Source organism: Suricata suricatta, chromosome 10 (genome assembly GCF_006229205.1).
Source record: "Suricata suricatta isolate VVHF042 chromosome 10, meerkat_22Aug2017_6uvM2_HiC, whole genome shotgun sequence".
Taxonomy (NCBI): Eukaryota; Metazoa; Chordata; class Mammalia; order Carnivora; family Herpestidae; genus Suricata; species Suricata suricatta.
Window position 1 is genome coordinate 84,336,384 of NC_043709.1, and position 15,909 is coordinate 84,352,292.

Genomic DNA, 15,909 nt, shown 5'->3' on the forward strand with positions numbered 1-15,909 from the left:
GACTTGAACACAGAGATATTTTATATTCCTGGGTGGGAAGACAATATCATAATTATATCTGTGCTTCCCAATATGAAATTACCTGAACTCCAAGCGGAATCTGAATGAATTGATGCTTTTGCTTGGTGGAATGAAGGCTTACAGGGATGGCAGTTATTTTGGTGGTGGATTTATCCTAGAGGCAAAAACTCCAAATGAGTATTGAGGACCGGGAGTTTCAAAAAGTGTAATGAGCTGAGCGTGGGAATGAGTGAAACAATCGTGAGGCGATCTGATTAAACTTTTGAAGACAGTTTTTTACTGTCATTGATCAGTCAAAATTACATCCTTTGTATGTTATATTCAAAACCACCTGGGATTTATACTTTTTCTTAGGGAAATTTTTAAGAAAAATAATTAAGAGAAGGTGGAACCAAGATGTATGCCTAACATCAAAATTTAGATTATAAATGTATACTATAAAAACTAGAAATGGTTTTAATGCTCTAGAAATAAGACTCAAAGAATACTTAGGAAATCTAAAAGGATTTAAAGTTTAGAAATGGTCCCAGTAAATTCTATATATGGTAGAATTATACTACTATACTTCTACATGGAGTAGAAGTCTGCAAACTTATTAAGGGGAATTGCTAATCTTGGATCACTCTGGAAGTGGTGAAATAAGCATTGATGACTGCATGAGTCTAGGAGTTTGGCCAAAAGGACAAGGGCTAAAGGTCCGGACTGTGTCATGCTCAGCCTATGAGGATTCCACCATCCGAAGGGGTGCTTGCCTAAGCCCAGAACCCGAGGATTTTACCTATGATTGAGTTGCTCAGGTTGATACTGATTGGAAATACTGTCCTCCCTAGACTTGCCCAGAAAGACTGTAAAGAAGGCCTGGCAGTTCCTCCTTCAACTGAGAGTTCTCTGGAAAGCACATGAGATTTCATTTGACTGGTTTATACCTATGAGAAGTTCCCTACGCCGGAGATCTTCCAGCTCAGAACGTGCGCGGCTCTGGGCACACCGCTCCTGGCATCAGTCTACTGAAAGAGGGATTCAGAACAGTTTCAGAGGACCAGAGAAAGAATGCTCCGAGGCCGATCTCTATCTGTGACATCCCTGAGCGGGCTTCCTCGGTGGGAAGTGGAAGAACTTCCTGTGGAGGATTTGCTGCTTTTTGAAGTCGCTTGGGAAGTAACCAATAAAGGTTTGTACTGCCCTGGAAGTGGCTATTTGGCAGATTGTTGAAGAATGCAGATTAGGATTTCACAGGGGACTCAAGTGAGAATGAACTGACAGTGAGTGAAGGAAGTATTCAAACTGAATATAAGTTTAGGTTACATTTAATCTTGTCTATTTCAACAGGCAATGATGACTTAGATGGGGCTGTGTGGAAGGGAGACAGTTGAAAGCAGTCGTTGGAATGTGCATTTAAATTAAAATTTGACATGCATGTTCTGACAAAATAGGAATAAGAAGCTAATATTTACTTTTTTGGTTTTAAGATTTCTCTCAAAAAAGCATAAACAAGCAATTTACTTTAAGGAGAACCATATGTGATCAGAACCAATCACAAACTTTAATGCCATGCAGTGCTAAAGATTATATGAAATACTGTTTCCAATAACTCAAGATTTAAAAGTTTTAATTTAAAAGCTGCTCAGAATTCATTATATTGAACTCCTATTAAGAAGAATGAGAGTATTTCAAACTTAGAGGAATTATATTTGACATGTGTTCTGATTTTTACCTTATGCTAAGTGTTCAAAGTTCTTATGTGTGTACATTCATAAAATTCATTAAATCAAAATAAAAAATCAATTCTGCTTGTGTAGAAATGCAAGAATGAATGTGACAGAACAAAGCAGCCTACCTCTCTGTAGTTTAGTGAGATGGATGCAAAGAGAACAGAAACTTACTATGGAAAAGTGTTTTATGAAGAGTTTTTTCTAATGTTCTTTTTCCACTCACGAGGTGTTTGAATATGCCCAAAGTTCCCGGGAACAGAGTCATCTCTATTATACATAAATCCCAGGTTATGACTTGAAATGAAGGTTTTTCTCTACAGAGAAAATACCAGAGATATCACTTGCTGGTGGAAAAACTGGGAGGGGGTTCTTCAGCACCGGGTATCAGTTCAGAGGACCCCTGTGTGAGTTCCACCACTGAGCAGAGCTTCCTCTCCTTCTTTCCTTCTTTTCTCTCCACTTAGCAAACATTAATGGAACATTGTCTCCTGGCGTTGGGAACACACAGGCGAAAACTGTTATCCCTTACATGTTGGTGACGTGTGTGCTGATCTCAGGGCCTAGAATAATACCTGGTGCACGGAAAATGCTCAATGGATTTTTTTTCCTTTTGAATGAAGGAATGAATACGTTTTGTTTTTAGCCCTAAGCTGCCTTAAAACCTGTTTTCTTTCGTTTCCCATGCAAAAGAAAAGAATTTTGTGTGTGTGTGGAAAAAGGAACCACAGTGTGATTTTTCAACACTGACATCATCTCCAACATATCTTTATTTTAATATTTATTACAGTCTGATTTTTTTAGAAATTTTTATATAAATGTACAATTATTGTGTTCATCCCTGACAATCCATTAACACTATATATATAGTTTTTTAAATTTACTTTGAACTTCCTTATAGTTCATGGCAGTGATATGAGGCATCTTAGAGATCAATCATCCAACTCCTCTATTTCAAAGATGAAATGGGTGCCTACAGCATTAAATGTTCAAGCAAATGGCAGACCAAACAAATAGCATTTGGTCTTCTTCAAGCTCATTTCTATTTTTTACTACCACACAGGAATTAAAAACTAAAACCATTGCCTAAGGAAATGTCTTATAGATGGAAGAACACAAGACTTGCAGTCGGAGGGCATAGATTTCTAAGACTTTGAAAAAACATCCTTTAAACTCTCTGAATATTTATTTCTTCATGAATAAAATTAATGTCATATGCTTCTGGTATTTCACAATGTTTTGTGGCAAGAAAGGAAATCTATGTACATCCAGGAAAACAAAACATTTCTTAGAGGAAAAAATACCTCTCTGCCAGAATTTTGCCAATAAACAATGGATATATGTAAAAAATAACAAATGAGTCACAGTTAAATTAGTGGATATTAATTCTCAGACTTCAAAATAACACTGTCCCCTTGCTCATATTGCCCATGACATTCATTGCTTTTGTTCATTTATCCATTTAATATTGCTCTTCATTTATTTTTCATAAAGATTCATCAAGTGTTTATTAGGTGTCAGGCACTGGGAAATGAAGGAGAGAGTTTGACAATGCAGAACTGATTCCCAGTTTTCCAGAATTTACACACTTGAAGGAAGATAGACATTGAACATACAATTATAGTCAAATGTGATAACAATAAAAATAAGAGAACAAGGGGCTCATAGACTCTGTTGGAGGCAGAGAGGTGAGGTTTCTACCTAAATTGGGATCAGGAGGAAAAAACCTCTGTGAGGAAGACACAGTTGAGCTGACTCCTGAAGGATGAATAGTTATTGGGTAAGGATGATAGAGGAGGGATAAAGAAGGATGAGGGAATGGTATGTGCCAAGATGCAAAGGTGAGAAATTATACTCTGTTCAAAGATCTGAGGGAAGCTCAGAGAGGGGAAAGGAGTAAGATGTGAGAGCAAATGGGAGACCAGCAGGGGGGCAGTTCGTGAAGTTTAGAGTTAGTAAATAGGCTTAAAAATTCTATTTCCAATGCGTGAATGATGGGAAGCCATTGAAATTTTAAATAGTGGGAGTACTAAGTAGTCTTACTTACACTAAGTGTTTTTGAAAAAGTGCCATTACTAGTTGAGTGAGAGGATAGCAGGGAAGTAACAATCAAGTTAAAGACTGTGACATGGTCTAGGATGGAGAGTTTTGCCCAGATGTAAGAAACAAAATGGTTTACTTTCTCCTCTGTTGGAGTCTCACTACAATCATTTCTTCTGCACAAACCTGCCCAAATCACGGTAGATTATGGACTAATTACTATGTCGAGGATACTTAAGATCATTAAAAAGACTTGAACGAATATCATCACAAATAATGATTGCTAATTTAATACATGTGAGTAGTTCTGAAATGTACTTGCTAAATGAATGCTTTTTTAAAAAAAAATTTACTAAAAGCAATTCATTTCAGCCCTAAGCCAATATGTAACATAATACACATAATACTTTTACTTCTCCCTCCTCAAAGTGGGCATCAAAGCTCTAGGTCACATGGTGTTAAAGACAGCAAGAGACTCAGAAAACTACAGTCAAAATGGCACGGTAGAAACTGATTGTAACTGCGAGTCTGTTATTCTAAGACAGGAGTTTGGAAGGTGGGACCCTGATCAAAGAGGACTGCAAAGAGCTTGTAAACCTTTAAAATTGTGTCTGAAAATGGTATGTATAAATCCTCTTGGAGAAGAGGACTGAATACTTCCATCAGATTTCCAAATGCCATAATGACTGAAGTGAGCAAACACTGCTCTAAAGTTTCCTAAACTCTGGGTTCCTTTTTGTTAACCCAAAGTGCCAAGAGCCAAAATAAAAAAGTTATTTCCTCTAAGTATTGTTTTCCAAATGGATTTTCTCTAGGGTGGAATAGAAAGGATTCCACTCCTCCCGAGACTTAAGATATTTATCTTCTTATGATATGGCCATTTTCTTTCTCTGTCCCTCCCACTCATCACTTAAAAAATCCATCAACACGTTGTTCCACACAGCTACTTACAGTCTTGTTGTCTGCAGCCTGGGGACTCTGGAGTCAGCCTTCCTGGACTGGAATCCCAACCCCAAGTCTCATAGCCTCTTTGTGCCTCAATTTCCCTATTTAAAAAGAAAGATAATAATAGCACCAATCTATAATGATGTTGTGCAAACAAAAAGAAACCAATTGAAAATCACTTAGAATAGTGCCTCGCATTTAATAACTGCTCTATAGGTATTAACTTCTTCTTATTTCTGCATAAAATTTATTCATAATATGAGGAATTGGATCACTCATTTTCATAGTGCCTTTCACTTTGAGAAGGTCCATGACTCTATTTTTAAATGCAAACGCAGAGAGAGGGAAAGGAGATATGAATCAACATTACAGTAATTAGGGTTAAAGTGCCTTTGTCAGGTGTGGATATGCAGTGGCTGTGTCAGGGGCATCCCAAGCCCCAGCTCATGGAACACAATCTACGCCAAAACCATGCTTGGCGCACATCGAGCTTCAAGATGAGCACTAGTCTCCTCACTTCCTTTTCACCCAGATTACCATGTCTGAGCCCCTCCTGCATAAAACATTTGGAGTTACCATTGTAGTATAATCAGAGTGGGGGGTGTCTATAGTCTTGTTCTGAGCATACCATCTTCCACTGCCCAAGACTGCAGATGCTTTCATTTAAATCACAGACCCAGCAAAGCTCTGGACACATAACCATCTGTTGACCATTGTCACCAGTAACTCTTTCCCATCAGACCTGCTGCCTAGAGAATAATGTCAAGCTGTATCATGACTTCCCTGTTCTGCAACTGTATCTTGAAACAGGAGGGTCAAATTAGTAGCTATGAACACTGAAGTCAAAGAACTTCCAAATTCTGTAAATTTTAAGCATTTAAAAAATAGTGAAGACTCTCCCAATTTATAAAAACAGTGGACCCTTGACCATTTTGAAGTATGTGGTCCACTTATATGCAGAGTTTTTTCAATAATACAGCACATCGCTATAAATGTATTTTGTCTGCCTTATGATTTTTTAAACATTTTCATTTTTCTAGCATGTTTATTGTAAGAAGATAATATAAAATACATATAGCATACAAAATACGTATTAATCAGGGTGCCTGGGTGGCTCAGTCGGTTAAGTGTCTGGCTTTGGCTCAGATCATGATCTCATGGTTCGTAGGTTCAAGCCCTGCATCGGGCTCTGTGGTGACAGCTAGCTCAGAGCCTGGAGCCTGCTTCGGATTCTGTGTCTACCTCTCTCTCTGACCCTTCCCTGCTCGAGCTGTCTCTCTCTGTCTCTCAAAAATAAATTTTAAAAAACGCACAAAATATGTATTAATTGACTATTATCAATAAGGTTTCAGGTCAACTGTAGGCTATTAGCAGTTAAGGTTTGGAGAGTCAAAAGTTACACATGGGTTTTTGACTATGTGTGGGGAGTTTGGCAACCCTAACCACCACATTGTTCAAGGGTCAACTATACATCCTTATTATATTTAACATATATACCCTTGTTATATATAATATATAGCGTAATAAAATATAATTTAATTATACAGAGACAGCATCTTATTTGGCTGGTGTCCATATTCCATACCTTTGGAATCTTGATTTTAACAGTGTTTATAGATGAAAACTTGGGGTTTTAACTCTCCATGGCATATGCAATGGAATCTCATCTTTTCTTTCTTATGAAAGGCCTGATACTTTGCCCTCACACTAAAGATAGTTCCCATGTTGTTTCAGGAAAATATAGATCAATAGAATACAAAGTACATGTTTGAAAGTGAAGGGTAAGTCCAAATTCAATGACCTACACTGTGGTAAAACAATAATTCAATAAAAAAATATGTGTTGGGGAACCTCTTGTTTATACTCCAAATTTGAAAATAAAAATGATCCTATTTCTATGCCATTACTTTCACCTATAGTTGGCATGCCAGGAGAGAAGTTTGGGGTAACATGTGGTACATAGACAAAAAGCTGGGGATAAGCAGTTGGCATATAAATATAAGGAGGCCAGTGAGAGGCTAGAATGAGCTTGAGCATATGAAATAGTAGATGATCTCCCCAGAGAAAGACCACACAGGAAGAAATCTAGGGGGAAAGATTCATTTATAATTAGTCCCCAACCAATACAGGATTGCCAATTTTTTTAATTTTATGTTTTTTATTCCTGATAGATTGAAAGAGCATATCCATAGTATTTATGACAGTCTAATGCCATTTGGGGACTATCCCCATTGAAGCTGAAGGTCTCAAATGGAAAAAAGAAGTAGAAAATTAATTAACGATGCTTAATTTTGTATTTCCTTTTTTTATAGTAGTTTATTGTCAAATTGGTTTCCATATAACACCCAGTGCTTCTCCCCACAAGTGCCCCCTTCCATTACCACCACCTCCCTTCCTCCCTCCCCCTCCCCCTTCAGCCCTTGGTTCATTGTCAGTATTCAATAGTCTCTTATGGTTTGTGTCTCTCTCTCTCCCCAACTCTCTTTCCCCGTTCCCCTCCCCATGGTCCTCTGTTAGGTTTCTCCTGTTAGACCTATGAGTACAAACATATGGTATCTGTCCTTCTTCCACCTGACTTATTTTGCTTAGCATGACACCCTTGAGGTCCATCCGCTTTGCTACAAATGGCCAGATTTCATTCTTTCTCGTTGCTATGTAGTACTCCATTGTGTATATAAACCACATCTTCTTGATCCACTCATCAGGTGATGGACATTTAGGCTCTTTCCATGATTTGGCTATTGTTGACATTGCTGCTATGAACATTGGGACACATGTGCTTCTATGCGTCAGCACTTCTGTATCCCTTGGGTAAATCCCTAGCAGTGCTATTGCTGGGTCATAGGAGAGTTCTATGGATAGTTTTTTGAGGAACCTCCATACTGTTTTCCAGAGCAGCTGCACAATTCCCACATCTAATCATTCCTTTTTTGAGTAAAGAATTTCTCTTCTCCTTTTTGTCCTTTGGCAAATAAGAATGTATTTGTATTTACCCAGGTGTATTTGAACTTGAAACACATAATCTAATAAAACAAGGGTGCCTTAGATCTCTGGGAAGTTGCACATAAAAGAGAGTTTTCAAGAATAGAGATGTGAATAAGACATTAATAAATGTGTACCATCAGAACCCAATAACATAGCCCCCCGATAAGGTGAAGATGAAGGAAATAAGACTACAAAAGTAATATTTAGGCATATCTGGTGCTGGCATCAGTGTATGTTATCTCAGATTCATTGTTGAAAGTAAATGAATCATGCCTGTCTTGGTCCAGTCTGGCAGCCCTGATTGCAAGGTTTACAGATTGCCTTCATGTGTTTCATGCTATTCTCATCACCATCTGAATTGTGATTGATAATGTACTTACCGTTTTCTGCTCAAATGAGTTTCAAACTTCTTTAAATTTTCTACAGTCATAAAGGCTTTTCTTAGAAATGAAATTCTTAAATACAATAAATTTATGTAGACTCATGTGAAAATTGCTTACATGCAATATTGACATTTTAGGAATTATATTAACTCTTCTCTTTTATGAATTAATGAATCCTGTTGGTCTCATATAATAGTATCAACATTTGCATTATGTGTCTCACCTCTTCAGCAATTTGACAAAAAGTATATTTTGAGGTTCAGACTTAAAGAAAAATTTGCAGATGGCAATTGTACCTTTTGGCAATAGATAGTGACTATTGATAAGCTTTATTATTTAAAACCCAAATTATTGAAATGATTTAAGAGATGCAATTGCTATAGGACCGTATATCCTGATGAATTGAAATAACTTATGAAAATCTGAAGTGAAAAATTGGAAGCTTTCTTTTTAACATACAAGTAATAAAACTGCTCTAGGAAATAGAGCTGGAGATTGGTGCCAGGATCTGTGCTGGCTTTGTGATTTCTCACAGCATTTCTTGAGTTGTTTCCTAACCTATGGCTCATGGACAAGGAATTACTCAAGAAGTTGATTCATACTGTTTTCATATTCTCATACAAGATGATTGCTTACGGCCAGCACAAGGTATCCTGTCTGAGTTTCCTGACGGTCTTTTCCTTGGTCTTCCGTGTTCCGCCTACTTCCCTGCATCTCAAACCTTTCCTTTTGAATGCCTACTACTCTCCCCTTGCACGCTGTACTCTCAAATTATGGCCTTGGCTATAACTCTTCTCTTTGCTTAAAAAGTTCTTCCTCATGGTAGCTGTTTGCCTAATTTCTTCACCCTTTTCAGTATTTAAATGATCACCAGTTTTGGATACTTCTGCTACAACCTGCCTTTTGCCCCCAAGCTAAGTAACATTTTATCCACACTGAACAGAAGAGCTAATTGAGCTTTAGACAAGTTGAGTTAATTAGTCCAATTTAAGTTGTTGCCAATGTTTTACCATAGTAATGCTTCTATAAGTATCTTGTTTGGTGTTCTTATTTCTCAGAACAATTTTCTATATGTAGACATACTGGATCCAAGAGTGTGCATATTTTTTTGGCCCTGTGTTTTAGTAGTCATGGCAGCAGTGCCAGAGGGGAAAAATGTAATACTGTGCGAAAATTTGTGTCATTGGGTTCGACATGAGGGTTGAGTCAAGCAGCCCCCCTCAAAATCTATCAACTCTTTTCTCTTATCAAAAGATACCTTGCCAGTTACTTTTGAAGGTAACTGGCTCTTTATCTTGAAAGACATGCTCACCATTTCAATAGTGGCTGCTTCTTGGACATACTCTGGTCCCTTCTTGGACCATCGTAGGAGTAAAAGGTGACTACTGTTGCTAAGGGTGTGTGTTGTGGCAATGGTGTAATCAACTTTGACTTGTCAGTGTGGATAGAGCTAAATACTGTTTATTCCAATCATCTCTTCAGATTTCCTTAAAATTTTTGTTATTCTCTGCTGCTGCCAACCTACGGCTCTCTGACATGCACCCAGAAAAGCCTTTATAATGTGCGTGAATTGTAACAAATAGTAACTATTTTTTAGTGTCTTTTAAAAACTTTGGGGGCGGGGCTGGGGGGCTCTGTCTGTTGAGCTCAGGTCATGATCTCGCGGTTCGTGGGTTCGGGCCCCGCATTGGGCTCTGTGCTGACAGCTAGCTCAGAGCCTGGAGCCTGCTTCAGATTCTGTGTTTTCCTCTCTCTCTGACCCTTCCCTGCTCTTGCTGTCTGTCTCTGTCTCTCAAAAATAAATTAAAAAATTAAAAATAAAAACTTTTTTTATAAAGTTAAATAAACTTTTGTGCTTGATAAATCCTAAATGCTAACTTAAAAATGAGAACTCATTTTCATGCCTTCATCACTTAAAATGAAATACTAACCTGAATGATAAACAGAACCTTTCTTTTTCAACAGTTGGTGGCATCTATACTGTGATTCAGACGAAGGCCAAAACCACAGCAGATGAATGGGGAGATAATTATTTTCTGATTGGCCCCTACTTTGAGCACAATATGAAGACTCAGGTGGAACGGTGTGAACCTGTAAATGATGTTATCAGAAGAGCAGTGGACATAATGAATAAACATGGCTGCCAGGTAAGGAAAACTGACTGACACTTCACCCAGCAAGACCTAGTAAACTGTTGTGTTAAAACAGTCCACCATTTACATGACCTCATAAGAGAAGACTATTTATTTTCTTAGGGAAAGGACCAGGTTTGTAAGAAAGATGATGAATTTAATTGTAAATAGGTTACATTTGAGGCACCTTGTGAAAACCATCAGGAAATGTCCAGTAGGGTGATACATTTGGAGCTCAATAGAAAGTATAGGATAGAGATGTTTGGGAGAAAGCTATTTGTGTTTAAATTGTAGTTGACATTATGACTGTTGATGATGTTATTCAGTGGAAGTTTATAGACTAAAAGCAGATGTTTTGAGCCAAACCTTGGGTTAATGTCAGTATGTTAGACATCTGTATTTAAAAAAAAACAACTCAGAGATTGTAAAAGTAGAAACGCAGCTAGCGATGCAGAAACATGGATGTACAAACCCTAATCCTCAGAACTTGTAATATGTTACCTTACATAGCAAAAGGATTTTGTAGATTTGGGTCCTGAGGTGGGGAGATTATCCTGGATTATTGAGGTGGGCCCAATGTAATTACAGGGGTGCTTATAAGAGAGAGGCAGTAGAGTCAGAATCAGAAAGAAGATATGCCAATAGGAACAGAGGTTGGCTTGATAAGCTTTGAAGATGTGCAAAAGGCCACAAGCCAAGGCATGCAGTGGCCTCTAGATGCTGGAAACGGCCAGAAAACAAACAACCTAGAGACTACAGATTGACTGCAACTCTGCCAACATGTTGATTTTAACCCATAAGACCTGGCTCAGATTACTGACTCCCAAACCTGTAAGGTCCTAAGTTTGTGTTGTTTTAAGCCACTAGGTTTGTGGTAATCTGTTGCTTTCACAATAGAAATAGGTCAAAACAAGTAAGGAGAGAGTTTCAAATATGAAGGAGGGAATAAGTCAATGAAGGAGTAAACCAAAGTAAATTGAGTTTAGCAATATTAGCAATGGGTCTTTCATGGTAATCTTGCTAAATATAGCTTCAAGGGAGAAGAGGGTTAAATCAGATTGCAGTGGGTTGAGGAATGACTGAATTATGAGGGAAAGGGTATAGAAGCCGTGACAATGAGATTTTTCTGTGAGGAAAAGCATAATTAACTAGTTTGCAAATGACATTGTTTTGAGAACTAATGTCTTATTAAATGTGAGACGTGATCATATTTATATGCCAAATGGAAACGCCTAGCAGACAGGAATAAGTTGAAAATTCATAAGAAATGGACAATCAAAGGGAATAAGATCACTGAGAATTGGAGAGGGAACATGATCCAAAGCACTATTGGGAGGATTGTTTTTCCCCCTTTGACTCAAACAGAAAATGAAGGATGAGTGCAAATAGAGATAAGTTGAGCAAGAGCAGGATGGTCTCGCTCAATGTTTTTGATGATCTTGCTGAAGGAGTTGAAGATCATCTTATGAGAGTTAGGAAGCAATGTTAAAATAAGATGATTTGAGGAAGATCTGAAAAAGGAAGATGAAAGAATTTCTGAACATCTTGAGGTATACTCATGACTTTTTAGTGGCACAAATATATATGATTGTGACTTTCTCCAGCAGCAACCAGCAGCCTGAGTGTAAGTGCAGGAAATTGGATGATTGGAGATTCAGTGTTGTTTAGTTTCAGCAATGGAGCAAGTTGGCACAAGTCCTGGAGGACTTTCCTGAATTAATGGTTGATATTGATGGACAGTTGCATCTGAAATAAATAGGAAAGGAAGCAAAGCCAGAAAGGAGGCAGTGATGTAGGGGAAAAATGGAAGGTTCCTGGAACTGGAGGTCTTGAAGAGAAAAAAGAAAGAACATATACACTGGTAGAAGACAGAGTAAGATATATGGAGGCTTAGACATTGTGGGCAAGTAATAATTCTATTATTATTATCCCAGAGGAGGAATAGTTTGGGTTTTGATGAGGATAACAATGCAGCTCAGGTGGCTGGAATGCCATGGACACGAAGTTCTTTGAAGTTAATAAACTCAGTAACTATGAGGTAAATGTAGGTAAATGTGTAGGAAGAAATCTTGGATTTTGAAATTGCCCAGAAAAAGATGGAAAAATAACCAGATGATTAAAAAAAAAAGGAAAAGTAGTATATTTGGATAACATAAATTTCAAAGATGTCTTTATACACAAATAATAAATTTCAGTGTAGGGGTACCTGGGTGGCTCAGTCAGTTAAGCATCTGACTTTGGCTGAGGTCATGATCTCATGGTTTGTGTGTTCGAGCCCCATGTTGGAATCTGTCCTGACAGCTAAGAGCCTGGAGTCTGCTTTGGATTCTGTGTTTCATTCTCTCTCTGCCCCTCTCCCACATGTGCTCTGCTCTCTCTGTCTCTCAAAAATAAATAAATGTAAATTAAAAAATAAATAAATAAAATAAATTTCAGTGTAATGAAAAAAATCCAAACTTCCTTCATGCTCATTCCAGGAATATAGTTTGGGGGGCAGAATAAATTAGAAGCCCTCACTGAGATGTCCATGTGAGTAGCAGCATCTACAAGGTATGTGCAAGCCTTAAGATGCAGAAGATTTAAATGAAGGGAACTTGAGTTCCCACAGAGCACCAGGGAATTATATCTTAGTAAGTGTAACATATAGAACATAGGAAAGTGAGAGAGGGATGCCTGAAGTACTATTGGGGTGAAATAATAAAATTTTGGAAGGGGCTTGCATTTAAAGCTCTTGTAAAAGAAGAGTGAGATGAAAAGCATAATGGACTGACTGATCTCAAGGTTCTAAACAGATTTCTGACGTACGGATGTTTATGTTACAGCCAAGAAGTCACTGGAAGTCAATACAAGCTAGCTTACATTCTCTGGTATCAACACTTCTTTATGATCTCAGCTCATGGTATCATATGTCACATATTAGGCAGTCAGTAACTATTCATTGCATGAATATATAAATTAATGAATGTCCTAAAGAGAAAATTACTCAAAAGTTGTTTGTTGCTCAGGAAAACTCAGTCTGAAAAGGGAGTAATGTCATGATAAATGCTAACTCCAATGGGAGCAACTGACAGATAACGGGGGTCTTTCAAAGGTATTTATCCAAGGTTAGAAGGGAGAGTCCTGAGTCCTGTGAAAGAGAATGATGATCAAATGGGTTTTCAAACTCTCCAAATTCAGCACTGGGTGAAGTCACAAGTGTCAATATCTAAGCAATGTGGATACACTCAGTTTAATAGAAAGGCCTGAATACCCAATGAGAGGCTCTTAGTTTTCACCAATTTCCAAGAAGCATTTGAAGTGATGTATGGAGTTGCATACTATGAAATAGGAGAATAAACATAAAATAAAAGTCAAAACAAAAGAATGAGTAAATTACTATAGAAAAAATAGACACCAAAAAGAAAGTTAAAACATGTATATACAGTGATTTTATAATTACAATTGGAAAAAATGAGATAGCTAATATATTAAAACTTGCACAAGATAAAACAGGAATAAAAGACTTCAATTTGAAGAATGTAATAGGATTAGACTTTGAGCTGCTAGATGAAAGAGATAAAGTATCTTGGGCAATATATTTAGTTAAGACATCTGGCAGCAACCATATTGGGAAACACTTTGTGTCACTTTTTTTTTTTTTTTTGATAGGAGGAATGAAAGAAATCATATACATTTGTCCATAGAAACACATTTTCCCAGCATGACATATTGTAACAAGTCCTGTTGGGTATAGAAAAATAAGAGACACCATAGACACTATATCCCACTGCAAGTTAAAGATACAGACCAGTTCATTTTATGACTTTATCATAAAAACATAGACCATGATGTTAAATCCTAAAACTATGAACTCAAGGTCATAGGAGGGTAATGAGAAACAGAAGGACAGAGATTACATGATCTAGATACTTGGTTTTTAAATGACCACATTTAATGAAGAGCAAGAACTTGGAGGTTCTAGATGAATGGATGCAAGCCCATTCCATCTTCAGGCTCAAATATCTAACACTTTGTGTTACCACTACAGTTTCCTATACAGCTTACATCATCTGCTGTTGAGTTCTAAATAACGTTTATATACTCTTAAGCATAAATACCTTTTTCTCCCTTGCATTGTCTGTTACTACTGCAAGTCCCTGTGTTCTTATATGGCAGGTTCACTTTGGAAGATGGCTGATAGAAGGGAGTCCTTATGTGGTGCTATTTGACATAGGCTCTTCGGCTTGGAACCTGGACAGGTGGAAGGGAGATCTCTGGGAAGCATGCAGTGTCGGCATCCCCTATCATGACCGAGAAGCCAACGATATGCTAATATTTGGATCTTTAACTGCCTGGTTCTTAAAAGAGGTATAGTTTATAATATAGTCATACAACAGAAGAGGAACATATTTGTGCTCTGTGCCCAGCAATGATCCCATGATTTTGAGATTAAGTTAAATGCAATGATGTCATCATGATTGTCCTAATACCTCTCAGAAGAATCTGAGAAAATATTAGCCTTCCTCTAAGTAGATACTAGCCTTTGGAACAGTTAATGAACATGCTTGTTAATATATACCTCCTGTCAGATTTAAAGGGAATGATATGCATGAAACAACCAATTATATTGCCTGATACATAGATGATAATATATATATAAGCCCAAAACAGTAAACACCATGCACTATGTACATGAATTCTAGACTTATGGGAGTATAAAATAGCTTGAAATGTTTGGCTTTGTTTATGCATGAGTACTTGTGCAACTGCAGTAGCTTTTAGCTATTTTCATCCTTTTCTAAGGGCTGAAGTGATTTCAGCAGGTGCTAAGGAGTCCATAGTAGTGATATTTCCCAAAAATAAAAAAAATAAAAATAAAGAACCGAGAGCATTAGAAATCAATTCTTGTGAAATGAGCCAGGCCTGCACTCTTTTAAGTTCTCAAAGCATGGCAGGAGGATTTCTTTGCATTCCTTGCATTACCTCAAAATGATTATGCCTAACTTAAAAATCAGATGGTAAAGGAAGAACATCCCTAGAAAAGTGGCGGTGTAGTCCAAGGACAAATCACAGAACTGCATGCTTGGCAGTGTGTCCCCTTGACCAGCCTTTCTTATTGATGAAGTCATATTCCAATAGCCACAAAAGGTTGTCTTGAAGTCACAAGGAAGGTAAAGGGGCAGTCCCATGAGTTGGTGACAGAATTAGGAGAACAGGGTGAGGGTGCTGACAAGATCTGGGTTAATGACAATCAGCAATCTTGTTTTAGCATCAGTTGGTGGAACCAACTCTTCCTCCACAAACTGCCTCCCTGAGGTCAGCCTCTATGTGTGTGTATGTGTGTGCCCTCTTCCTTTCTGTTAAAGGGAACTAGAGAGGAAAGAAGCAAGTAAGTAAAGCCCCAATATTCTCTAAAATAAAGTAGTTTCAGAAACAGAAATTTTCTTGATTCAAGGGGTAAATAAAGACATCGACAAAAATCCAAGGCTGCTGGGCAAGCCCTGTTTCTTCAGTCGCCTCTTGGCTGCCATCGATCTGTCCAACTGTTAATAACTGTGAGGAGTTATTACTTCATTACTTTTGAAGAGCAGGTACTTTAAAATACAGAGGTCCTAGCCTAAGTCAGTGGTTCTCAAAGAGTATTTCCATGGACCACCAGCAGCATCACCTGCAAACTTGTAAAACATGCAAACTCTTGCCCCAAGCCCAGAATTA

The 15,909-nt window shown here is 37.7% G+C and overlaps 1 protein-coding gene across 2 annotated transcripts in view; it reads left to right on the forward strand.

Annotated features, from left to right (window-relative positions):
* The first annotated feature begins 1,071 nt into the window (after positions 1–1,071).
* Positions 1,072–15,909, forward strand: part of GYS2 (glycogen synthase 2) — a 51,203-nt gene continuing 36,365 nt past the window's right edge. For both annotated transcript variants that reach the window (XM_029954764.1, XM_029954763.1), the window contains exons 1-3: positions 1,072–1,192; positions 10,049–10,230; positions 14,371–14,562. In XM_029954764.1, the coding sequence (XP_029810624.1) occupies positions 1,072–1,192; positions 10,049–10,230; positions 14,371–14,562 (495 nt within the window). The remainder of the gene's footprint in view (positions 1,193–10,048; positions 10,231–14,370; positions 14,563–15,909) is intronic.